Source organism: Anser anser, assembly GCF_964211835.1.
Source record: "Anser anser genome assembly, chromosome: 3".
Lineage (NCBI taxonomy): Eukaryota > Metazoa > Chordata > Aves > Anseriformes > Anatidae > Anser > Anser anser.
The window spans coordinates 103,347,753-103,373,723 of NC_139722.1; the positions used below are offsets into that span (position 1 = coordinate 103,347,753).

At 40.0% G+C, this 25,971-nt stretch overlaps 1 protein-coding gene across 5 annotated transcripts in view; it reads right to left on the minus strand.

Annotated features, from left to right (window-relative positions):
- The window catches only part of RPS6KC1 (ribosomal protein S6 kinase C1), a 91,805-nt gene that overhangs the window by 22,480 nt on the left and 43,354 nt on the right, over positions 1-25,971 (minus strand). For all 5 annotated transcript variants that reach the window (XM_083831189.1, XM_083831187.1, XM_083831188.1 and 2 more), the window contains 3 exons: positions 20,302-20,394; positions 8,802-8,849; positions 7,079-7,211 (listed from right to left, as the gene is read on the minus strand). In XM_083831189.1, the coding sequence (XP_083687315.1) occupies positions 7,079-7,211; positions 8,802-8,849; positions 20,302-20,394 (274 nt within the window). The remainder of the gene's footprint in view (positions 1-7,078; positions 7,212-8,801; positions 8,850-20,301; positions 20,395-25,971) is intronic.

Here is a 25,971-nt window from a genome sequence, read left to right on the forward strand (position 1 = left end):
TAGAAGAAAAGAATAAGTATCCAGCCCACTGGGCATCTTTTTTTCTTCCTTTTTTTTCTTTTTTTTTTTTTTTTTTAACTTCTTTGGGTAAAACAGAGTTTTATATTATAGTTTTTTCCAAAATAGAGTCTTTAGTAGTTATTTTTAAGCACTCTCCTTATCGGGCAAAATTCCTTCAAAAAGTACAACAAAAGAAGAAAGTATTTTTCATTGCCTAGAAACAGGTTTTATATATTTCCAGGTATTTCAAAAAATAAGTTATCAAAGGCAGAAAAACCTTGATACTTTAAAAATGAATTTGAATAATACAATGTGGAGTTTTCTTGCTCTCCATCCCCCTGGCTAAGACAAGACTTGTTTTTGAAATGAAAAAAAAAACCTCACTGAAAGTAGGCATATTAAAAATATCAAGAGGGAACTCTAACAGCTTGAGTCCGGTGGTAAAGATGACAGTTTAAGATCTACTGGTTCACCCGCTTTCTGCCTGCAAGCTACAAACGGACCTCGTGGGTCAAGATGACCCTTGCCACCTTCCAGAAGAAGGCAAGAAAGGATGCCAGGAAGATGAACAGGAACAAACTGAAGCGGTGCTCCCAGAGAAGTGATCGGGGCTGCTGTACTGCACACACACTTCAGCTACTTACCTGAAGACACCTACAAACACAAAAACCAGGAGCAAGGCACGGCTCAGGGGAAGCTCCCTGCAGAGCCCTTGGCTGCTGCCAGTGCCGCGAGCAGGCAGCCTCCTGGGGCACCGACGCACTCCCAGCTTGCTCGGCCGCCCTGCATCGGTGAGAGCCAAGGGCCCTGGTCCTGACGAGCAGGACCTTGCTGCTGTGAGAGGCAGGGCACCCGTACTCACACCACTTGCCTTCAATACGAGACGTTACATGGCTGGTCAGCAGGGCAGGGGCAGAGGCAGGGCGCTGCCGTGCCTTCTGAACCCTGCAGCCTCTGAGTTACTGTTCTTAAATTCGTTTGGTAAAAATATAAGTTGTTCATCCCATAGTCAGCAATTCTTTTTCTAAGCTTATGTTTTCACCTGTATCCACGCTTTTGCTGAGGAATGGCAGGAAACAAAATACCACAAAGGAGAAAAAAGAGAAAGACACAGAAAACACACGTTTTTATATACGTGTGAAAGACGTTCTCTTTTCCACACTTCCATCCATCATAAAAGAAGCAACACAACAGTTTAACTTTACCCCAAGATTCTGATGGAATAGTATGTTTATGACAATTAATTTTCTCTAAAATTTCAATTAAATTATTTTGAGAAAACAATGCTTGCAAAATGACTTTGCCCAGTTTATTAATTAGGCAAGGAATAACTCAGGGTCTTTTCACACTGAACAATAAAATCTCATTTGACAACCACCCCCCTGCTGCATTTAATATGGCACATTACATCTCCCCATCCCACCTGCATTATACTTACTAGTACAAGCAAATACTAAACATTTCCACCTTCGTATTACTAGTATTTATTATCACAGCACCGCTTCACAAATTTCTTCTGAAAACACAAATCTCAGCTTTCAAAGGGTGCTCCCAGAACATGACCCACGAAGATCCACGTTACATTTCTGCAGCATCGTTCACTGCCTGGCACAACAGCATCTCAACTTCCAAGCATGGCTTTAAATGCTAATATTACCATGGTATTTCTTCCTCAGTAGTAAGGAAATTATTTTTTTATGGAGGCCTGGGTTGGGCTTAGACCCAAGGATCCAGAAAGCTCAGTACCTTGTTTCTGCGGTCTACCATCACTACTGGATACCAGGTAGGATTCTTCATGTCACATCTGAAGGACTCTCACCAACCTAAATGTTTCCCACCCTTTATTAAGGTAGGATGGGTGTGGACTGTCTGACGGTATGAAAAGTGTAAGAATTCTCCTCAGCACAACTTTGTTTTTCACCTGTAGACAGGTCAAGCTGCTCTTGGGACAGCTCTGGTTTTCTGCTTCCTTCACCTGACTTCATGCAAGATTTCATGCAGTCTCCTCCAGATCTTGGCCTCTACTCAAAGTCTTAGTGTAGCTTAAGAAAGGAATAGACTCAAGAAGGACTACGGAAGGAAAACAGACACATGGAGATCAGTCCTTCAAAACCCTGCAGAAAACTCAATGGAAAAGTCAAGAGGTTCAGACTGTGTTTTTAAAAATGTTCGATTTCAAATGCTTTCAGCAAACCTAGGATTTACACAAGACAAAAAATATCTCTTTATCCCTGCAGGATTCAGAAATTCACAACTGTCTACCTGTGAAAACAGAACTGCAACAATGACTCATTTTCCTATTAGTAAGCCTGTTATTATCTTACCTTTTTAAGAAAGAAGTTGCTCATTAATAGTCACTTGGACTGAGAAATCACAGTGAAAATAACTACTTGCTGCAACTCTAATTTGGAGTTAAATGCAAGTAAATACAAAAAAAATTGATTATGTCCAAATATGTTTACACACACATTTCAAGACTGGCCTCCTGGTCAAGTGGAGCTACATAAATAAATGCTATTCAATAATTGTGTTTTATAGTGAAAAACAACAATTTTATTCCTTTTTGAAAATGTCCAATTCAGGGTCAAACAAGAGTGATATTCGTATCTGGGTATATAATTATGCCTTTATGAATGACATACTAATAATCTTTCCCCCTCTCCCCATGTGTTGTGTAAGATCAAGAAAACCCATTAGCAAGCCATGCTAATATAGTATCAGGAATCTATAAAAACTAAAATTACAGAAATCAATCTAAACAAGTAAGCTTCGGTCACTGTCAAATAGTCTAGCACACTAAACAACCATAAAAGCTATGATTTTAAGCTAAAGTTTATTAGTATTTAGTACAATTTCAGAAGCACAGTATTAACATAATTAATTATTTAAAAAATTTTTCTTTAACCACGAATTGGCTCTGCAACCAGTCTAGCTTATTCCTTCTGGTTTTATTATCACAAAAAAAAAAAAAAGGCAAAAAATCAAAGCTCCACATTCTTCTTCAGTTATTTAATGTAAAATTACCTATTAGAAGTGCCTTACTGCATCGTATTTCCAATACTCTGGACGTTATACCTGTCCTTCAAGAGGCAGAATCTAAAATATTAGTGTTCCAAAAAGAAAAATCAAGAGGACATTTCAAAATAAAGTGGCCAAGTTAGGAAGCTGGATAGGAATTTTGTAAGGTTGTTTTTTTTTTTTTTAATATTCTTTCAAACACCTCTACGTTTTTGTTGCTAATAATAGGACTTAGAAGGAGGCACATCTAAGAGAAGGAGATACAGAGACTATACTGTACACATCATAAGATAAAAGGAAACCTAACAGATCAGCAAATTCAGTCTCCTAACCATGCTTTTGTTCTAGCTCACATGAAAAAAAAGTCATAACCTGTTGGATGTTTTCTCGCTCAGTACTCAGTCACTTACCATTTCAGCTCCACATCCTAAAGACTGGCTAAATGGCCATATTCCAAAACAAATCATTGGCTTTTGCTAGCTTGGCCCATGAGGTTGCTCTGAAGGACTATATATTCCAATTCCCGCAGAAGTGGAATGCAGCTAAAAATGTGGTAATCACTGTATTAAGGAAAGCCCAAACTAAGTCAAAGTGAACAACCTGGGATTCCAGATCATTGTGATAGGATAAAGAAGGAAAAACAGATTACCGAAAGACATCTGCTTGAATTATTCTCCAAAACCTGGCCAAACTCTCTACATCACCGCATAAAAATTTGTTTATGGCCAGGAGTACCAATCATAAGTTATGCGCTTCATGTGAATTAATATTCCTGCTGGAAAAAGAACAGCTTTATGGTTTTCTTAGAATCACTGTCCTTCTTTTCAATAAAGACAGCTACTGCTAAACTTCATCATATTAATATACAATGACAACATATAATTATGTTTGCACAGTTTCTAGGCCAAAAGGGAACCAGACATGCAGGAATTATCATGATACAATAATAATATTTCACAGCATCCCAATGGCAGCCACAGAGGGGTTGCAGCATATATAGGAACTGGAATCTCACCTCAATCTAATCTCTAACATGACAATAGCTACAAACACCAGTTTTATCTATAGGGCTGCTTCCACTGCTGCTGGTGAATCTCTGCTATGAAGTTTGATAGTTTAGGCAAAGCTCCCACTTCACAACGTACTTCAAGCAAAAGCTTTTATTTCAAAGCAGCCTCCTGAAAAAGCCCCTTGCCAAGGACCAGATCACCTTTCCTACCTTTTCTGATCTCCCTCTCTCTTGTCTTTATAGCGAGTACTACCTTCTTTCCTAACAACAAATCTGCAGCTTTGCAAGCCAGAACACTACCACGTTGTTTTCTTTCAATTCCTGCGTGCTGCAAGCCTCTTCAGCATGAAGTTTCTTGAGTGCTCTCCAGATTGATAGGAACTTCAGCTTATTTATGCTTAAAGAGATTTGACAGCTTCTAACAGCCACTTAAACTTTGATGTCCCATGGAAGCCCCCCAGCCTATTTTTGAAGCATCTGTTTCTAAAATTTCTGGAGTTGTTAGTGCCAAGAAGAAGCGAGGCCTTATTAACATCAGATTGGCTCTCTACCACACTAGAATTTGGCAAGTGCTTTGCAACAAAGCTACAAGATAACTTTATGGACTTTCATGCTTCTAAGACACCCTCGAAGCCTCCAACTGCAGCCAGGACAGAAGCCTGTTAGAGGACCCAAGACCTCGCTCACCGATCTGAGCATGTAACTGCAATATGACTTACTGGAAAAAAAAAAGTTTTCATTTTGAGCAAAAGTTTGGAGTCAAACTTTCAGAATTCCACGCAAAACCCAATGGTTTAGGCTGAAATTAATAATGCGGTTAAGATTTACTATAAACAGGAAATAGGCTCCTTAGTAAATACATAGTATCTGTAACAAAACATTAAAAGGCCCTCTGAAAACGAGGGGAAACTCTTTGCAGTTTATAACTTACACCCGTAAGTGTCCAAGTCAAGAGAACCCATGCATCACGTACCATCAGCAACAGCCCTCACACACATCGAAATCCCTTCTGGTCCCTACAGCTCCTCCCCAGCATCCTCCCTGTTTCTTCCCACATTCGCTACCCTCAGCTCCCCTTTCAGCAAGTACTCATATCCCATACGTGCCCCCTCCCCCAGCTCCACCTCAAAATAACCCACCTCCCTCCCACATCTCCTGCTTGCATGCGTTTGTCCCACAGCTGGGAGAAATGCAACACGAGCTGTGGCTGCCTCCAAGGGTGTGTTTGCTGACTGGCCAGCCGACATGAGAATGCTTCACAGACACCACCTCTGCTGCTGGCAGATCAAACAAACGTCACTGGGTTTTGCACAAGGCTCTAAGTTACACAAACCTGATTTACCAGGCTCTTGGTAAATTTAAGATCCTTCCCGACAGAACTCAAAACGTCTGTTACAGCCAGGGTTGGTAGGAGCAGGAGATTTAAGCCAAGCACTTCTCACTGGATCTGTGACCATGTCAAAGATGACTAGAAGAGAGTCATTCCTTCTTAAAGAAAACACCCCATCCATGCCAAATGTTAAGCTGAGGTTTCTGTTCTTAAATGGAAGGGCTCTGACCAGGCAATGTCTCCATTTTTATCACTGTCATCACAATAAAACTATCACTTTCAGGAGACTACCTTTGTTAACCAGTCAAATTAAATTAAGCCTTTCTTAAAATTTCTATTCTCTCCATCTGACCACTACATCACCACATTTCACTACTACTATACCCAGTTTTCTATCTGTCTTGAGAAGGGACATTCTTCCCAAAGAGAAGAGGAAAACTCCAGGTCTTCAGACATTGCAGAAACATCAGGAACAGTATTTTCTAATTTTTATTGTATCTGGTCTCCAATTCTTTGATTATGCTAGCCTGATTATAGCTGATCTGTTGGTATCAGACAAGGGTCTGTTTTTTGTTTAACTATTACTTCTCAAAACAAACCATACCAGTTTAAGTGGAGATTGCATTTCAGGTGATAGCTTCTAAATTTTTTGCCTGAATTATACACACCTCAAGAAAAGTAGCATTGTACGGAGCTGCACCGTAACCCTTCGAGATCACCATCAGACAGTACTGTAATGTGAGGCCTTTCTTCATGCCTCACTGCCCATGGCAAAACCATGTCACACATAGCAGAAAAAAAATCATTCGTGTTGTATAGGTAAAGTTAACTGGCCTCATGTGACATAAATTGTTCATGAAAAAGGCAAAATCTAAGTTATTAGGAATAAAAGAAATAATATTCAATGTAATAAAATTATCTTCTCTATCGGTTAGCTTAGTTCCTTCCAATAATCCATTCCGACTGGATTATTAACATTTCCTAAAAAGAGAACTATTAGCAAACCCCAAATTTATATTCTGCACTCACTCTAAATAAATATGGGTAATTACATTTGGGGAATATTTAAATCCAGGTGTTAGAGGAAAAAATCAAGACATAATTATTTTTTGCCACCTGTTCCCTGTTTTTAACATTTAACAGGAATTTCATAAATAGTTTGAAGGCACAACTCTGTGGTTCTGCTTTGAACTCCCACGTGATGCCACTAGCTATTTTCTTAAAAACCCAGATCAGAATAACTACGTGATATTAACCAACAGGCAAATGCTCCTTTTTTTTTTTTTTAAGCAGAGCTATTAAACTCTTGTGGGAATACTTGTCATTTTAACTATAAGATACTAAACGCTTTACTAGCCAAAGTTCACAAAAGACTTAGCCAAAGACTTTGTTTCTCAGAGATGACTGTAAACACTACAGATATTTGTTGCAGTCAAAGCACTCACTCTCCTGTAGAAAATAAACAGTTGGAAGCTTTCATTATCACTACAATTTAAGTAACCCATCAAGATTTGAGGCTATTTGAAACAGGAATCAAATCCACCACAAAATGAGGGGAAAAAGGAGGAGGGAGGGTGTGGGGTGTCTTACATGACATCTCTTAGGCATAGTAAAAATATTTTAATTAGAGATATAAAAGATTAATTTGACACTGAAATGTACCATTGATTAAAAGCCTAAACCTTTGACTCTTCAGCAATATACTTAAACAAGAGACAAACCTTCTGCATGCTGTAACACGAGAAAGACAGACTCCTCGGAGATGATGTACTTGTGCAGACACACCATGTTGGGCACACAGCGGGGGATGATGGTCGTTCTGCTCCTGCTGTACTCACTACTTTTCCTTAGACCCTGACAGAGAACAAAAAGGTCAGTTGTACCCTCAGTTGCCTTTGGAGCCTGCTGTGCTCTGTGTTTATCAACCAAACTAATCTATCCGAGTTACTCTGGGCTTCAGAGAAACCACTCATCTGCTGCTCTATGCCCCTCGGTCCCCCGAGGCTGTGCTGATGGCATCTGGCGCATTTCCAGAGAACAGAAGATGGCACAAAGCTGCCATTAAAATCAATTACATGGGTCAATGTTTTTATTAGAATCTCTCTCAAACTAAGTCATCAGGATGACACTCAGTTATTTCCCTGTGACCTTTTTTAAAAAATTTATTTTTGTGTGTGACCAAAAGACACTATTAAAAAATTCAATTCAAGTTCTAAAGACAAAAGAATGCCCTAGACTTACAGGTAATCCTCACATTTCCATTGTACTTTAGTAAAGACAGCAACAACAACCACAACAAAAAGGAAAGGAAGGGATTAGTCTCCTTGAGAGGTAATGATTTTTGGGAGGTAGCACAGAGATGAAGTTGCCAGAAGTGAAAAAATTGATGTGGGAGGGAGAAAGGGAGGCGAGAAAGAAAGGAAAAAAAAATTATGTCAATAGTGTGACCTATTACAATATTGATAAACATAAGCAGTTAAATGGGAAATTCAATGTTACCCTATCTGCCAGCAGATAAAGTGAGGTTCCAAGATACAATATTCACAAATAATCCTCTCTGAGGAACAAACAGGTTTTCTGTACCCTACATATACTTAAGACAAATCATTTCAGAGGCCAAATGCACAAAGTTAAGGCAGGGTTGTAAGCCAGACCTGAAGCAAAGTTACAAAATATTAACAAATAATTATAGCTCTGTGTCTGGGACATCGTTTTCTTAGCCCTTCCTCCTATCAGCAGAGTCATTCATTTCAATAGCCCCAATAACAAGACTCAGACTAAACTAATTCTCAGCATCACAGATGCTCCAAGCATGTTGGGATCTTGATCTGAGCATTTTCTGAAACAAGAAAGAGTAATGTGAAAAAAATTATTACAAACAATTAACGATTCATTAGTTTAATAGTTTAGTAGCATTACAGGCATTTTTCAGAGCCTATTGATGTAAACCATAGAAAAGCAATTTTGGATAAGAACAGTCATCCATTTCATCTGGAATCTCCTTTGGTCGATGTCATATTCTTCAGCTAAGGGAAGCCCAGACATGATGAAGATGTGGATGTACTGGGCCTAAGAAGAATTTTTATTTTAACTTCCTTAATCAGCGGCATGTATATGCTCTGAGTCAGCAGGGTTTTAGAGATCTTTTAAGGAACACATTGAAACTGTGATTCTTCAAAGCCTGCTGAGGTATTACCCTCAATTACCAGCAGCAACTCAAGTGAGTAAACCAGCACATACGAGCACTAGAGAAGTTACACAAAGAACGGAATGGAAAGCAACTGAATACTGAGAAAAAGAATTACAGTGCCCTTAAGAGGGATCTATGTATTAACATAGTAATATACTACAGAGATAACTCCGCACATCAGATGCAGTGATCTTTGTGTGGTGGTATAAATTAGGAGGCCAGACTGTTAAGAGAAGTAATAAGACTTTACTCACCTTCAGTATAAAAGTCTCCTGTGTTCTCGTGTCCATTACAAGCAAAACCTAAGGAAAAAGCATTCAGAGAAATATTTAAGATTCATGAGTAAGATAACAATATGAGATTCTTAAACTTAATGTTGAATAGTCTTGCAAAGGATTTGATGTAAGTTGTGATTTAAAAAAAAGTTAAAGCCCTGCAGCATACATTTGTTAACCAGTCTTTTTCTTTTAAAGGAAAATTGAGGATATAGATCTCTAGAGAACTACCAGATTGTCACCTGATTCCCAATCAGCTAACTTAAAGAATGAATCCTAAACTGATAAAAGTACTTTATAACCAGAATCCGAATTACAGAAATGCAACAGCAGCAACAAAATAAAACACAAAAAGTAACCTTCACATAGCATTAGTTTCCTATGTTCCTTCCTTTAAATCCCAATTTATTTACTTTTTTTCCAACTCACTGTACCTACCTTCCATATTTTTCCCCCATTAGGCTTTCTATCCACCAAAGGTTTTTCTTTCTACCAGGTTACCAAATGGTTTTTGGTTTTCTTTGCCTTTTTTAATTTTTTTTTTTTTTTTTTTTTTGAGAGAGAGAGAGAGGAGCTACATACCTTCTTTCCAGGAAGCTAACCTAAAAGCTGGCCAGGCACACACCCAAGCCACAAGAAAATGTTTTACCAACAATATACAGCCACTGCTGTCTCATTCCTCAACTGCCCTTTTTGTTTTGCAACATTCATAAGCCACAACAGAAACAGTTGCAAAGAAGTTCCTTTCCTGTCTGTAAACCAGTATTAAGGTAACAGCAAAAACAAGTCTTCATTTAGGGAGAAAAGAGTGGACAGGTTCGCTGCAGAAAGGAAAACACCTACAGCTGCAGAGAACATCTCTGCCAAGAGCGTATTACCTCTGCTGAAAGCACTTTAAGCACAGCACAGTGACGACAGGAGCACTAAGCTATGTCTTGCCTCTTAGCAAGCTCTGTTTGTTTATGTGCTGAAAACAAAACAAACAAAAATTATATAAGTATATATATTTGGGAAACTACATCTTCAGGGAGCTGGAACTCTCTGCATCTCTGTTTTCAAATGACTGTGCTTAGGATTGTTTGTAAACTCCAAGAACACAGATGTACTTGAAAAGCACCAGCTGCAAGCCAGCCACAAAAACAAGCTCAAGCACAAGACCAATCCTCCTCGAGGAACAAGAACAAGATAGGCACCCACTGTTTATTTACAATAGACATCGTAAGCTCTGAGTACAAATAGTCAGATTCAGTTATAACAAAATATTTAGGCTGCAAAATTAAACACCTAAAGGATTGAAAATGCAGCACTGGGGTTACTACACTTGGAGGTCCATAGACAAGACGCAGCAACTCCGCTGAAGAGGTACAAGTCGGCTCACAGCCAAAAAGACATCTTGCAGGGGAGTGATGCGTCAGGGCAACACGGTGCTGGGTTCGTCAGCTGCAGGACAGCACAGCACTCACTCTCCCTGATCTCCACTACGTGGGGCAATGAGGGAGCTGTGCCCACTGTCTCTTGAAGGCTGATGCCTACCAAGTTCACCTGCTGACCTTCTCTACACCAAGGGGAACCACCAGAAGAGCTGGCACACGCCGTGCCCACGGCAAGGTGAGGTAAAGATGTGCATAAGGCCAAGGAGGGGAGGTTGCAGGCAGCACCGTGCAGGCTTTCCCAAAGCAGTGGCTGCAGCAGGGCAAGCGCCGCTCTTTGGGATGGCCACATTCAAAATGCTGTCCTTGTTCTCTCCCCGTTGGACTCCTGAGCACCTCAAGCAAGAGGAAGCGAGTTGGAGTTTTTTCTCATCGTTGCTTTTGCCAGGTTTCACCAAAAGAAATAAAGCAAGAGCTATTTCTCCATCTTAAAGACTTCCTCTTCTACTAGGGTTGCACCCAGTATAAAAAGCCATCCTCTACCTTCTAGTGAAAAAATATCATCAGAAGTTGCAATTGCTGACAGTTTTTGAGAAAGGAATGACAAGAAGTTTCCATGTCAATGGCGTAAGCCCCTAGGCCACTGAGTTTCTCCAAACAATTCTTCAGGTCTCTTACTTGGGTCTTCCAGAAACAGTAGAAACCAGCTGAATAAACGATAACCACAAAACTGTTTTTTGTTATCCTTGCTTAACCAAAAAGGCATGACAATAAAAAGATATACAAACAATAAAGAAAACCAGAAGAGAAAAATAAAAGCCACTTTGCAAGAGGTGCCAAAAGACAGATAAAAACGGTTCAAAACAATTACATGTTTACAGTCACTTTCTTCTTATCCCAAGTTTGTTTGTAACTAGACACTGTTCACATTGAGGCAATAAATACAAGAACATATGTGATATTTTTTTAAATGTGCCCTTTGACTGTCAATATCTCCCAAACAGGTGTTGGCTAAATGATTATAAATTGGCCTCTGGATACACCTCTTCAACTGAGCCGTACCAGGACTGGCGATAATATAATTAGACCTAAAAACATCAGGCTGGTGAATGCTTTCCATCTGTTTGGCAATAATGTTTAGTTAACAATAGTCTTTAAAAGAAGCACCTTCAACTTCAGTTCTTAAAGTTATTTATAGGGCCATTCTTAACACACCAGCACTCTTGCTAACAAGAACTTTAGCCACTTGGAAATTATTAGCCATACGGCTCTATAGAAAAAGGAATGACAGCATTTAACATCTGTATCTCTCCAGATTTACAAGCATCAACCTCGTTTAAAGTCATTTCTTAATGAACAGTTCTGTGGTCTGTATTAATATTATAGTTGCATGCACAAAGATCATAAGGAGCCAAACATTTTTTTAATACCAACAGTAGGCCAATCAGTAATGAAGCTGTCAGCATAAAGGACAGAATAATAGCTTCTTTAACCCTCAAACAGGATTTGTTCATTTGTAGAGTAGAAGACACCAATTTAAAAACTGCTCATGGGTTTGCTCACCTTTATAAAGACAAAAATCTAATTTGGTACTAATTTGATACAATTGTCTTTCCAATAAAAGGCTCCTAAAGCCATCTTTTATTTCATGATAAAACAACTGCTATAACTAAAACTGTCATGCAATAATTACCTTTGATAGCATACCTTATTGCACAAATACAATTAATGTATTCCTCCCTTTCATTTTTCACACTTGCTTATCAGCACTGTATTAGCATATGGTGTAACAGAACAGATTACCGAGCCCAAGCCCTATACGATGACATATAGAACGACTACCACTAACGGGAATAAAGCAGATAACGGGTCCCTTTAGGGCTGCCTTCATCTGTTGTTGCATTACTGCATCAAAATGAAAGTAGCAGCTACCGTTTTATAACAGCTGTAATAACAAATAATATTTGGGTGCCTTTGAGGTTAACTACCTAGGTGGACTAACCAGTCCTACCAACCAGCTTCCCCATCGAGCATCTTAAGTTTCCCCCAGTGATGAAAAGCCACAGCTCCAGTTCATTCAATGGAAAATTATTTCTTTGCTGATTCAATACCTACTTTTCCACGAGACTGTTTCCTTCACAAGGGATTTCAAGCAGGCCAGGAAGAACCACAAAAGGAACTTTTCGCTGCTATTTGACCCTGGCAGACTGTGGACTTTGCAAGGGCCCACTAAAACCAAAATCTGTTTGTAGGAGAGGCAGCCAGCATGCACATTACAAAAAGGTGGTCTAACAAGACTCACGCATATAATTAAAGGAATACACAACTGAATAAATCCCTGATCAGAACACTGACATTTCAGGAAGGGGTAAGACCAGGAAAGAAACTAAGAGACTTTCACAAATATATTTGCTTGACTTTTTGTCATACAAACAGAGCAAAGAAAGGTGAGCAGCTCTTGGACACGTTACCCAGGTTGTGCAGAAGTGCACAACAGTAACTCTGCTAGTGACCCAAATGCCAATTCATTCTCCTCACCTCATATTTTCCAGCCAAGTTCTGAACAGCCAGGCTACCCGAACAAGTCATTTCTGTCTATGCACCTTCACACCTCTCTCTCACTGCAAAAGGGAGTACTTGCAAGTTTTTCAATTCTTTTCCTAAGGTTCCTTTTTAAAATGCAAAGTGACAAACCTCTACCAGAACGACACACCGGGACAAAACAGAATGCCACATAACGTTCCCCGCTGCGTAAGTCTATCCCTCCCCAGAGCAAATCAGACAGAGATGCTTGTATTAGAGCGGGCTGCTCCTGGCTTGCAATAAGCTGACGGAGGCTGTTTTGCTGGTGACAACTACTGTGTAACTTGTAATATTTAATACCTCAAAACAATAAGCTGTCAACTGCAACATTCAGCATCCTCTCTCAGAGGGGAGGTAGAAAAATGCACAGCAGGGCATTCCTGGGCACTGAGCAACTAGGCAGTGACACAAAAGGAGACGAAACAAAATCCTATTTGTAGTACTAATGTACAAACACGGTAACGGTCTACGTATCACACTGGCTTTTGCAGCACCACTGTTGCTTATTCATTTTTCCCTATTGTTGTGTGTTGATGACAAGATCAAAGTCACCAAAAATACTGACAGGCAGTTAACGCTTGTCACAAATATATAGTGCAAATAAGTGTCTTCACCACTTATCCCTATTTCATACAAGCAGTCAAGCTCTCAGGCACAACCTAAAATACAGGTGAACACAACAATGTTGCATGGCAGCATCTCAGTCAACTGGCAGATAGCAACATCCCTATGTGATGCCAAATGCAATTTTCTACTTGGGGTTTGGGGTTTTTTGTTTTTTGTTTGTTTGCTTGTTTTGTTTTTGTTTTTGTTTTTATTTGGGGGGGTGTTTTTTAAAGTCAAGGGTTAATTCTGATGCTGACAGCAGCTACTTAAAAAAATTAGCTTCTTAGATTTGATTTACAGTGTATCCAACAGCTTAGTGGAAAATAAATTAAATTCAATTCAATACAGTAGGTACAATTAATTGGAGAAAAATAAAATAAAACCTGCCTGGTAAATAATGACAGACTAGCTTTAAGAAAACAGTTCATTTTAGGATCCTTTAAATGCACAGAAATTAGCAAATGTTTCAGTATGCTAATTTTTTTTAATTAAAAGATATTTCTGCAGTAAAAGCTCTTTCATATGCACTACTGATTCTTCATCAAACGTTAAGTTTCCAACTTAACACCAGTATAGCCGGTGGCAGCCTGAAGGTTTACCATCTGCTGCCACCCAAAGTCACGGTGGCCACCTTCAGAACATATGCATCAAAGCCCTGAGATAAGAGACTGAAGGAATACTGCAGAAGTCAGCATAAGGGGAATCACAAACCCAGAGGCAGGCAACAGGCAAGTCACCACGAAAAAAGAGCGTGGTGAACCATCAGTCACCCTACCGAGCACCCAACCAAGGTCGCAGGGGACACTACCGCAAGAACTAAGGACGGCTCTAAATGTGCCGCTCTCCTGCAGGTGGCTTTCATATAAATGCAGTGCTCTAACACACCGCAGTCATTTGCTTTCCCAGTCCCCCTTTCTTTTCTGTTTTTTCCCCTTCTGCCCCAGCCAGTATCTAATATTGATGTTTTTACAGGCTCCACACTTCCAGGACACGGCACAGAACATGGCTGTGCTGCTCTATTTATTTGAGCAACATTTAACACTGATCAAAATAAACACCTCAAAACATAATCGCTTACAATAATGTGGCTTTAGGTTCACTAACAGGTTGAAAAATAGCTCATGCCTGATCAAATAAAATAGAACTTATTGCAGTAAGTTACTATCCCTTACTACAGTACCAGATACCTGAAGGGTTTGAAGATACACCACAGCTGAGAAATTATTTTGAAAGAATAGCTCTATTTTGTTATTGAATTGCTATTCTCTGCTGAAGACTCATCATGTAATGTCAGTGGGTCATCTATTGATTCTGGTCCTTACTTCTTAAACAAATTCAATCTCATCATAGGGTAGATTCTCTAGCAAAAGTCCTAAAACTCAAAGAGGGATCAGATGACCACCCACCATATTGTCCTTGCACCAGTTGGAAGGAAAATCCCTATTGCAGGTAATGATAGGCAACCAGGAATGAGACAAGTCGGTGACCTGATCCTAGAACGAGTACTTAGGACTTCACAAAAACCTTAGCTGGGGCAGGCATACAGCTGACTGCCATGCTCAGGGTGCAGTTGTGGTGATGAGACAGAAGCAGGCGTGCAATTCCCCCTGCTCTCTTCAGCTGAGTCGCTGGCTGTCAAGGTTACCAGGATTAAAAGATCTACTTAACACAGATTTATTCTCGTCAGTTTTCAGATTACACCACTCGGACTCTAGCTCGTCTCCCTCTGTCGTTATAAAAAGAGATTACATTTGGCTAATATGTATGAAAAATGTGATTATTGCTTATCCTTGTACCTGTGCAATATGAATTATCTTCAGTTTGCAATTATTCCTCCTTTCAAACCATTATTCTAAGGAACTTACGGTTTGTATATTCTACGACTTGCAACAATAGTGTACTTAAAAGACAAATGGTGCAGCTTTAAATAATGCAAATACTCTGGAAGCAGCATACATTCAAATTCAAGTTTTTAAATACTTTCAGTTGGTTGTAACCGAAAGGAAAGCTCACTATCTTATGGCAAACTAAAACCTGGTCAAGAAATGACAAACAGTGAAATATTAAGCTAGAGAACATATCTGGCACATTACAGCAGAGAATACAGTTTACAATATGAAATGCCCCTCAGCATCAGAGTAATGCCTGGCACCTATTATGAACCAAGCAAACTTGGTAATATTTAGGAAGACAAAGTTATTTAATTTTAGAAGAAAATATCTCTATAAATGATTTGTTTCTGGAAACAAAACAGAAGATACATATAGTTCAGACTGCAATTATTTATTTATTTGTTCATTCATTCAGTTTTAGAGTTGAGCAAGCCTATTTACTTGGGGTTTGAGCCTTGCTGTAGCTTAGGAGTAATCCTCCAGCAATAGGAAAAGGGCGGTGAGAAATCAAGAAATCATTTTTGATGACAATTCTGTAGTTGATTTGGTTTTGTAGGATTTAGCAAATTACTTAGGAAATTAAAGGGTTAACACAACCTAAAACAAGCCCCTGAAAATGTCTTTATTTGTATTAATAGTTACTATTATTACTAGTTTCAAATTTTTAACCATTTTTGCCACTGCTATTTTCCATTATGTGGTGTTTGGATGAAGAAAACTTGTTAGTCAGTTGAATTCATTATAACGTTTTTCAGCCAGTTTCTCTTTTTCTAAGCATAATAATGAAACAAGAATGAATATCTGTACTTGATCGTGCTGTTTATTACAGCTCCTTCCCCCCCCACCTCTTATGTACGCACAGCCTCTCATTCAAATCCCTAAGATGATCTAAAGAAGCTTGGCAATGTGCACTTGAGAGCCAGGTGAGAGAAACCATCTGCTATGGTCAACTCCATTTCACAACTGCAACATTCTTTAAACTCACCACAAAATAAAATGCTGAATATTTATGTTTTTAAACACTAAAAGGACACAGCTACCGCAATCTAAAATATTAATGCACAGCACACACTGCCATAAAAAGAGTCCATTTCTCCTACTCTCTGATTAAACTCTATTACAACTAACCATAAACTGTTTGATTCAACCATGGGTCTGCAGATCATGCATGTGAACTCCACAGATTTTTTTATACTTTTGTTTTTCGCATGTTCACTGGTCAAGTAGACACGCAGTAACCACACTTTCTAAATCATTAATAACACTGATTTGGTTGTTCTGCATATTTCTAAGGTCAGTTCATCTTAGTGTATTAACATCAGTTATGACTTCTCAGGATAGCATGACAGCCACAAGAAAAAAGAAAAAAAAAACTATACGGAAGACTACCAGAAATGCTTCCAGTTCTTCAGAAAAAAAAAAAGTTATTTACTTATAGAATCCCCCTCAGAAACTCCCAAAATAATGTCAGCCAAGGCCCCGATGAGAGTATTTTATCTTTACCAGGTTTCGGCTTGTATAATGAAGCTTAACAAACAGTGTATTGAACAACAAGCTCAAATGTGCAGACATCTGTGGAAGACTGATCACAGCCACATCGGTGCCAATACAGACAATGTGGCTTGATGGGGGTCCAGGGGAGGAGACAGAAAAGACATAAAAGACAGTCATTGGTTACAGAGGCATAGTTATTACTTAATGTACTCAGCTTTCAAGATGAATCTTTAAATTGAATGAATCTAAATAACAGAAGGTTCTAAAGAATAAGAAATTGGGCTTGAAACAGCATTGTTAAGGTATCCAGCAGCACCATAACAAAGTAGTTTCTTCGGGGGCCAGTTGTAGCTTCAAAGGAAAGATTTGCCTAGGGCAGAAACTCAGCACAGAATCTGCAACCTGGCTTTTTAATTAGACAAACTTTGAAAGCAAAAATCTTTGGTATTCCAAAAAAAGGAAGCTTTCTACTTTAAGGCACATGAACTGATAAAATAATTGATCATTCTTGGTTGCTGGTAACAATAGCTAAAATATTTAGATATCAGCCTGTTTTCAGCATGATACCTCTGCTAATATTAACAACAGCTATGCTTGCCAATCAGCAACGGAGCTTAAAGCCCACAACTTTGCAGGACAAAAGCCACATTCGGAACTAATTAAGCCTCTAACTTTAAGAAACCTATCCACAGGTAGACCCTTCCCACAATAAACACATAAAATACCTGCAAACACCATCTAGTTAACCGTTGACACCATGAAGTGAGCAAACACAGCAGCATTTAAGAAACCTGGTTTCCTCAAGCACCGGTGTACGGCCTCTTGGTTCTATTAAAGCAGTCGAATTTGTACCACAGCCTTTGTACAAGAGCAGAAGCAAAGGGTGAGAGGCAAAGCACTGATATGGGAGCTCTACTATGAATTTTCACAACACTTTTCAGAGTTTAATAATGCTAAGATCTCTAATCCTCTCAGCTTCAGCAGGAAAAGGGTCAACCCAGGAAAAAAAATATTCAGGTGACAAGGAAGGTAGAAAGACAGATTGAGAGATAAAGATGGTCCATCAGCAATAAACCAGACTAAAATTAAATGTCTAATAATTTTGCCTAGTCTAAAAGAGTTTGGAAAATCCAACCTTTCAGGTAGCAACAAGCATTTTATCTGTGAACAGGAAGCCAATTCAAAATACTTCAAGTGGCTTCAAAAGAAGAACAAAGACTGACATTACTCTGAGGCAAGGCACTGAACCTTTCAGCATTTGATGGAGTGAAGGTTAACAGCTGGTTTTCTCGAGTCAGCACTGCCACAGGCAGACACCAGCCTGGGCCTCAAGCGGCAGTGAGAGAACGACTGCGAACCAGCCGCCACCACTCACAATTCCCTGTGTTTAGGCCAGTCTTGCACAGGACTAGGCAAGACAGCAGTAAAATGTTAGTGGCTCCTTACTACGCACACACTCACTTTCTGCTGAAACCAACAAAGACGCCTCAGGGTTAGGACAGGAGAAGACTATTTTCAAGCAAAACTCTGCTTGATGCTGAGTCAGTTATGCTCTTGGGCCGAAAAGCAGGAAGCGTGGCATCTTCAACTCTGGCTCTGAAAATCAGAATCCATTTTCAAGAATAAACACTCTAGGCCACACACTTGGGCCCAGCAGGGATACCTGCATCAGAAACTTACCCACCAGTTTGGATTTCTCCATGACATGAGCTTTACAGAGTATATACAAGCAGAGATGGAGGCAAAAAAAAGCAATGGTGAGGAATAAAGCAAGATGGTGTTCTAAACCAAAGGAAGGGACATCGTCTCTGTCACATGGATACGTGTGCACCTGTGCTTCATGTTCATAGACACCGAACATTTGTACTTACAGCACCTTTTCATTTGCGTCACTGCTTGATGAATACTTAGAAACAAGTAAGATAAAAGACAAGACTAAGTGTGTAATAAGGATAATCTGGAAGCAGGTATGCAGAGTACAAAGACACCTGAAGGAATACTGCTGCTTTTTCCACACGGCAATTACACATTAACTCGGACCCCTATAATACTGTTTACGCACAAGCATACCAGCTGTATACACAGGCCTGTTCTCTCAGACCACTCCTCGCACACATCTCCAACACGAAGATCTTGTATTTCTGTCATCGCCAAAACCCCAATTCTTCCCAGCACCGCCTCAAAGATCTGGGTACATTCAGCTCACACTTGAGACACTTAATAGAACAGTGCTGAGAGGGATGTAGGAGATCTGATAATGCCAGGGACTCCAAAACCTTGACTCTAATCAAGAGACTTCTCCAGTTGCTGCTCCTTGTATCTATATCAGAATGAAGGTACTGAAAAGGTCTTTCTCAGTTCATTTCCAACACTTTCTGCAGCCTCGCCTTGTCAGACTAATTCACAAAGTCCATACCTACCGTGACCAATTAGTTGGTGGCTACTAATCAAACAGATCGGAGTTCTTTTCCAATCTGTCTCTTTGACACATTTATAGAGCAAAACAGGCTAAAGTCTGTACTCAAAACAGAGGAAAGATACAACGAATATGAAGTCAAGGCTGAGAAATCCTTGGGTGCTACAAAAACAACCATAATGCCTACTGCACACAGCTCTCTGAAGAGAAGTTATCAACTTATCCACATAATTACAACAAAACAGGCAAAGAAAAACAAAAAACAGTCCCAATAGCTAGGTTCAGTCTAATGAGGAGAAATACAGACCTTAAGAGATCATCTAATTTTTCTGATGCAAGTTACAAAATGCATAAATTGACCAAGCATCAGTACACCATGCACAAACCAGAGACTACATGAGGAACTATCAAAAGGCACAAGGGAATTGGCACAGGAAGAAGAAACTGAGCCTTTACAGTCTACATTAGCCACTGCCACACTGCTGAATAATGCATCACCTCAGAAGAATTTGGTAAGGTGATAACTAATCAGCATTATCAAAACAATGCAGCAATTCTTCTGGTCTCTTAATTAGGCTTGCAAAAAATCTGTATGGTTCTTTACTGTTTACAGAGGGCTATTACCCTGGGATCTTGGGAGATTATTTGCATGAGTCAGAAAGAATCATGGCTTCATTGCTGAATCTGTGTCTTGGCTAGGGATTTCAATTCCACATTCTCAGAGAAGGAGAACAAACAGTTGTCATCGTTCCAGCCCCATTTCAAGTGATAGTTCAAAAGTGAGAATTCTTACCTTTCCGTATTTCAAATATCCACCAGTTTATTCAACTGAAAACACATCAACTCATCCTTACCCCAGCATTATAACCATGACTTCATCCTATCGAATGCCACCAAACATGTACCTTATCCTTTAGCTCAAATATATTTTGCATGACCTTACATGAATTGCTTAGATAAAAGCCTTTTTTCTTCTACTTTTGTTATTTTAAAGTGCAGATGCATTTGAGTCATTTTCCCCTTTTGTTTCATATCCTTAAGATCCACAGCTTCAAAGACAAAATGTCAGCATGCAGTCGATTTATGACTGAACTCTTGAAGAGACACTGAAGAATTACCTTGTCAATCACCCCAAGGACTCTGAAGGCCTTCAGTTCCTCGGCAGGGCTCCTTAGGTTCCAAGAGGGCCTTGAACTTAGTGATCCTGGAGGCTAATGGAAGATATCAAAGATTATACATCAATCAGGGTGGTACTTGAAGGAAGACTGCCTGCTGAAGCAAATGCCAGGCCGAAGGAAACTAAATTTATCATAAATCAGAGAGAGTGAAGATTAAAGGAGAAGTTTTCTGTTTGTCCTTACTGTGGAAAAAACAACTTGCAAGTAAATAAAACTGAGATAACATTGAAAACGAAATTTTTAAAAAGAAAAAATAATGAGTTTTTATACTTCCTATGCTTAATGGAACCTGGCAATCGATTGCTGAATTCTTACCCCATCCCAATAAATCAATCAAAGCCTCATAGGTATTCTGGATACAAAATAATTCAGAGATCACTGAAGAGGAGAAAGCAAATTAGAGGCTTTTTAAGTTTGAAGAACATAAAATACAGAATTATAAACAGGATTCTCTTGTTCTCTGGTGAGCTTTATAAAATCCTCTTAATAGCAAGGTGCACAACAGAAATGATTCCTAAAACTGCCTTAGAAAAAGGTAGCTAGCTACATACTATTTAGTCTAGAAATTAACACGATAGCAAGAGAATTGGCAGGTGCTAACTGTTGAAGTAGTTAATATGCATAAATTTTTGTCCATGCTATGTTTTCTAATTTCTCAGGGCGGATTCAGTTTGCATGTCAGAGAGAACAGTGGTTCAGCTGGATGTCTTCTGGGACAACAATCAACTTTCTAAGCATCACATTTACCTCTGGCATGTTAACAAACATTTTCAGAAGTTCCTAGGTGCAAACTGAGAGAATTCATTAGATCCTCCTCCAAAAATTCATCACGCAGCTTCTACCAGAACGACAGACCAGAATCCCTTCCTCACAAATAAGATAACTTCATCTGCAACACTGTTGATCACCAAACTCTTTTTAAGCATAACCTGGCCTCCTCAAGTCCCCTTCTAATGAACAAAGGTAAAGGAAGAGGAAGTAGAAACTTTTTTTTTTTCCTAAAAATCAAATGCTGCTTATCTCATTTTCTTTTTTTTATCTCATTTGTCAGCAGCCTGAGACCTCATTAACAAACATACCATAAAGGGAAACTGCTGGTAAGCAACTACATTGTGGATAAAATGGGAGCTTAATCATAGGGGAAAAGAAAAAAAAAAAAAGAAATCTCCCCAGAATGATCCGAAACTTGCAGAAAAACTGAAGATCCTAAAGCCAGGTAATTCCATTCCCTCCAATTACGTTTTCCCTCCAATATCTCCACTGCACTATCTTCGGAGTCCAGAGCACCTCCCTAAAGTTCTTCGTAAAACCAGACCCCTTCAAGTTGTCAGTCAGCTATCTTCTCTCCTTCCAAATTCTTTCCCTAAATCAGCTCTTATTTTAGCACTGCCTGTGAAATTCAACGGAAAGGGTGAAAAAAAACATGTTCAAAAAGTATGGAGAAAAGTGCGTTTTTCTTTTTGTTCACCTGCTGGGCTCTATGTTTAAAAGAGTTTAGTATTAATCTTAATCTATCTGACCAGGTCTTATATTTTTTTTTTTTTGTCATGTAGACACTGCTGAATAAGAGTACCAACATCAGTTAAGAGAAAACAGCCCAGTTTCTACAAATCACTAAAGCTTTTAGTATGAAGAGGAAAATAATTCTACGTGAAGTGTTTTCTCCAGACTTAATTTAGGTCCCACATACCAGTGAGCTACTAGACAATGGGGTGGGGGGGGGTGTTCTTTTGTTGGACTGTATTTTAAGTATGCAATTTTTCTGCATTAGCGAAATATTTGCTTTGAAACAAAGAATTGTGCTAACTCAGAGTTTATTCATGACAAGATTTCAAAAGCATTCTAAGGAACATGTTTAATGAAAGAGAATATTCTCAAATCCTCTAGACTACTATAAAAGACTTTCCCTTCTATCTGCATGCTCTTACTTTTTTTAACAGTCCTCAATAATCATGCTTCTGAAGTTTTCTCTTAAGCATAACGTTTTAACCATGAATTAAGTTCACACATCTTTACAGAAGTTAATCCTTGTCTAATTATGCTATAGAATCAGACTTCCGCATCCATCATGTCTGTAGACCCTGAATTAAAACACTACATATTTTGGGTCTTTGTCTAAAATATCACCGATGATGGTCAGTAAATACTGCATCCACGTGCTTTTCTTCGTATATGCACTCTAGAGTTGCTTCTCACCTTGTGAGAAGTCACATCCACGTCTCCACAGTTCCCAGTAGCTTCTCCATGAAGTAGACAGTGATAAGAAAAATAACTAAAGGACAGCTTATTTGTCAAAACCAGAGGAATAAAGAAAGCATACAGGAAGGAGGCTAACAAAAGTCAAAGGCTTAATTTGCCTTTAGAAATAAGGCACTTATGTTCTAAAGAAAGTGTCAGACTACCACCTATACCTGCAGAAGGACAGGAAGCCCACCTTCAGCAACCTGCCCAAATTCTCAGCATACGGCTCAGGTATTCCAGGATCCTCTCTCCTGCTGCAAAGCCCTGTGTGTTTTGAACCTATTTCCAGACTACGCTCTGAGCTGCACAGTAGAAGCTTTTGATGCTGGCCATTGCAAAGGCACAGCAATTTGTGGCCATCACTTGCCTCCAAAAGGCTCTGTTTTTGGAAGCTACTCAATGAAGCATGGCAATAGCTCTTGCCTCAACTTTGGCCTCACTGCGGGCAGATACAAGAGCAGGGGGAGAAAGGAGTGCACCGCCAGCCAGGCAAACAAGAAGAAGAGCCTCTCACATCAACCTCAGAGAAGGCAAGAGCACTATCCCTAGCCTAGTGCCAGAAACACCATTTGATGGGATTTGATTCTACTGCTGATTCCTCCACCTTTGACAGCAGTCAGCACAGAATTTCAGGATAAAAAAAGAGCACTTTCATGAACACCCGTATAAAGCCCAGCTCTGAGCTGCGCATCAGAATGAGATCTCCTCTCACCCACAGAGGTCAGCGTCTGATGACTTCGGTAACTATCCCCTGTGGCATGGCCAGGGCCCTGACTTCAGCAAGGAGGTTCTTTGTTTTGAAGTAGATACTGCTGGCCTGAGGTGCGAGGCTCCACGTGATGAGTGTGTAAGAGCTTCCAGCTCTCCTGGGCTGGCAAAACATCCCGACTCCACCAGGTGAAAAACAGGTTGCATTTCTGCATGCATCTGAACAGAGACTGGATTATGGCGTGCTTCAGAAGGTCCCCAGTGACCACGGATCTGGGACTGTACCTTCCATGAAGCTGAGACACAGCTGGGGTCATACACATCTGGAATCAGCAGCTGATAGAAACGCAGCATGATCCTCGAGACTGAATTTCTATTTTACGTTAAACTTGCATCTCGCAGAACTACAGCAGTGTATTTTCTTTACACTTTATGCAATTTTCATGCACATTTAATGAGAATTTTAGGAAGTACAATATCTTATGAAAACTGTGAAGGATGAAGACTGCTTTTCCTGTTTAGGCATCAGGCTTGCATGTTACTCTCTTAGCTAAACCACTTTGAAAAATGAAAATATTTGACATTTTAAAAAACAACTTTGGTAACAGTGCAAAAAGAGACAATTCCAAATACAAAAAGTTGGGCATAAGTAGAACTAGAAATAGCTTCAAAGAGTGAGGAAGATACGCATTATAAAAACACCAATAAGGTTAAAACAGACCCATAGGCTATGCATAGCCGTGCTGGGCCTTGCAGCTGACAGCTACACTAGGCTGAAGCTTTCTGGTCAGCCAACCCAATGTGACCCAAAGGCTGTTGCAGCAAGCTCTCTGTCACTTGGGCTTGGAGGTGGCTCCCCCCAGAGCTGCTAATCATCAGGAAGCAGAGGAGAAAAATACAGCTTGAGAATCTGCAAAATGGCCTGCTGTAGCCATCATGCAACATTCTTGAGTATTTGTCATCAAGAAGGCCCTTGAGGCCGCTGTGCTGTGCCAGAGGAGGAAGAGCCTTTGCATCAGCTTGTTTTTCTGTAAGGTCCGCATGCCTGTTTACAATCTCCAGAAACTGCCTCCACATCTCCCACTCCTACAGGTCACAGCAAGGCTTTTTCTCAATGTTTACAAAACCTTGTCAAGTGAGTTCCCAGTTCATGGTCAGGCACGGTTGCGTCAGTTTCCTGTACTGCTTCTCAGCCTTAAGAAATCTTCCATCCATCCTTATGCCCTCTGCCCATAACCTTTTTTTAACAGTGCCAAGAGTTCTACAAACACGTCCTCTTACGTTTCTCTCTTCACCACTCAGACTTGACAGCAGCAGGGTGGTTGCTAAGGATGCTATCCTTGAGGGCTACACTGTTGGCTTTTTGCTGAGGCAAGAAAAGTAGCAAACTATTATTGTTCTTTGTTTGGTTTCCATGGCATCAAAGTTAATTTTTTCTTTGCAGTTCTGAAATGCTGGGCCTTTGCCTCTAGTGAAATCTCATCTTCAAAGAGGCAAGAGCCTGGTATTTCAGGCCACGGCAGAATACCTTGCTTCCTTCTGCATGAGGCCTGGACAGAAGCGCCTTTTGCTTCACTGCGCCACTTGGTGTTCACATGGTAAATAGTAAATAGGTGGCGTGGGGTATGTTTTTCGTACATAGTCTTTTGAGACTGCTTCATATGGTAAAGCGCATGACTAGCAGACAGCTTTTGGGAGTTATGAGAGGCTGAGAGGTGCAGGACAATAAATAAACTACACTTCTGAGCTTACCTCTTTCCTTGCTGGACATTTCTCTGGTCTGGCTGATGAAAGAAGTAAAACGTCATGTCTAAGAAGGCAAGGTGAGCCCAGGTGATGCCAATCACTGTGATTGTTCCTTGTAAGGGCACAATAGGAAACACAAAGCTTTCTACACCAGCCATGGGTGACAAAGTGGTTCTGCGTTGTAACATCAGGTCATAGAATCATAGAACAGCTTGGGTTGGAAAGGACCTTAAGGATCATCTAGTTCCAAATCATGAATATGAATAGTCATGAATAAGAACACTGGCTTAAAGGTTCACTCTTGTTTACTAGCCAGACCTCTTCCTCCAAAGTGCAGACAGTTTCAGCACCCTCACATCCCATGAAGTTAGCAGCGCAGAACCGTGCTTCCCATAACAAAATCACACTCTGCCCATCATAACACAGGCACAAGCACTGCCAGGATACAGTATTTGTCCGTCGTTTTCTTACGAACCACTTTCAGTGGTACAGTTCAAACCGGTCATACTTCTAATAAAGGCTTCGTATATGTACTAATGCAGTTGTTCTTCTCAAAGACTTCAGTATCGCTCCAACAAGGACGAAGTGATGAGAGACCTCTTTTCAGGTCCAAGTGGGCAAAGAAGGCTTTGTACATCTGCACAGGTACCCTGCCCAAGCACCAGCATTTGAACAAGAGGTTGTGCCCGTCAACATGACTTAGAACAGCAAGAGGTGCTACCAGTAACAGAGCAGCCTTGCCCCAGCATGACCAAAGGCATGCAAATGGCAGTTAGAAAAACACCAAGCTGGCGTGGAGGTGCAAGGAGCACATGCACTAGTCTTCTACACTATAGACTTAATTTTTTAGGAGATGTACAGCAAATATCTGCTTTTTTCTACTAGCGAGTATCTTCCAAGAATCACACTGCACGT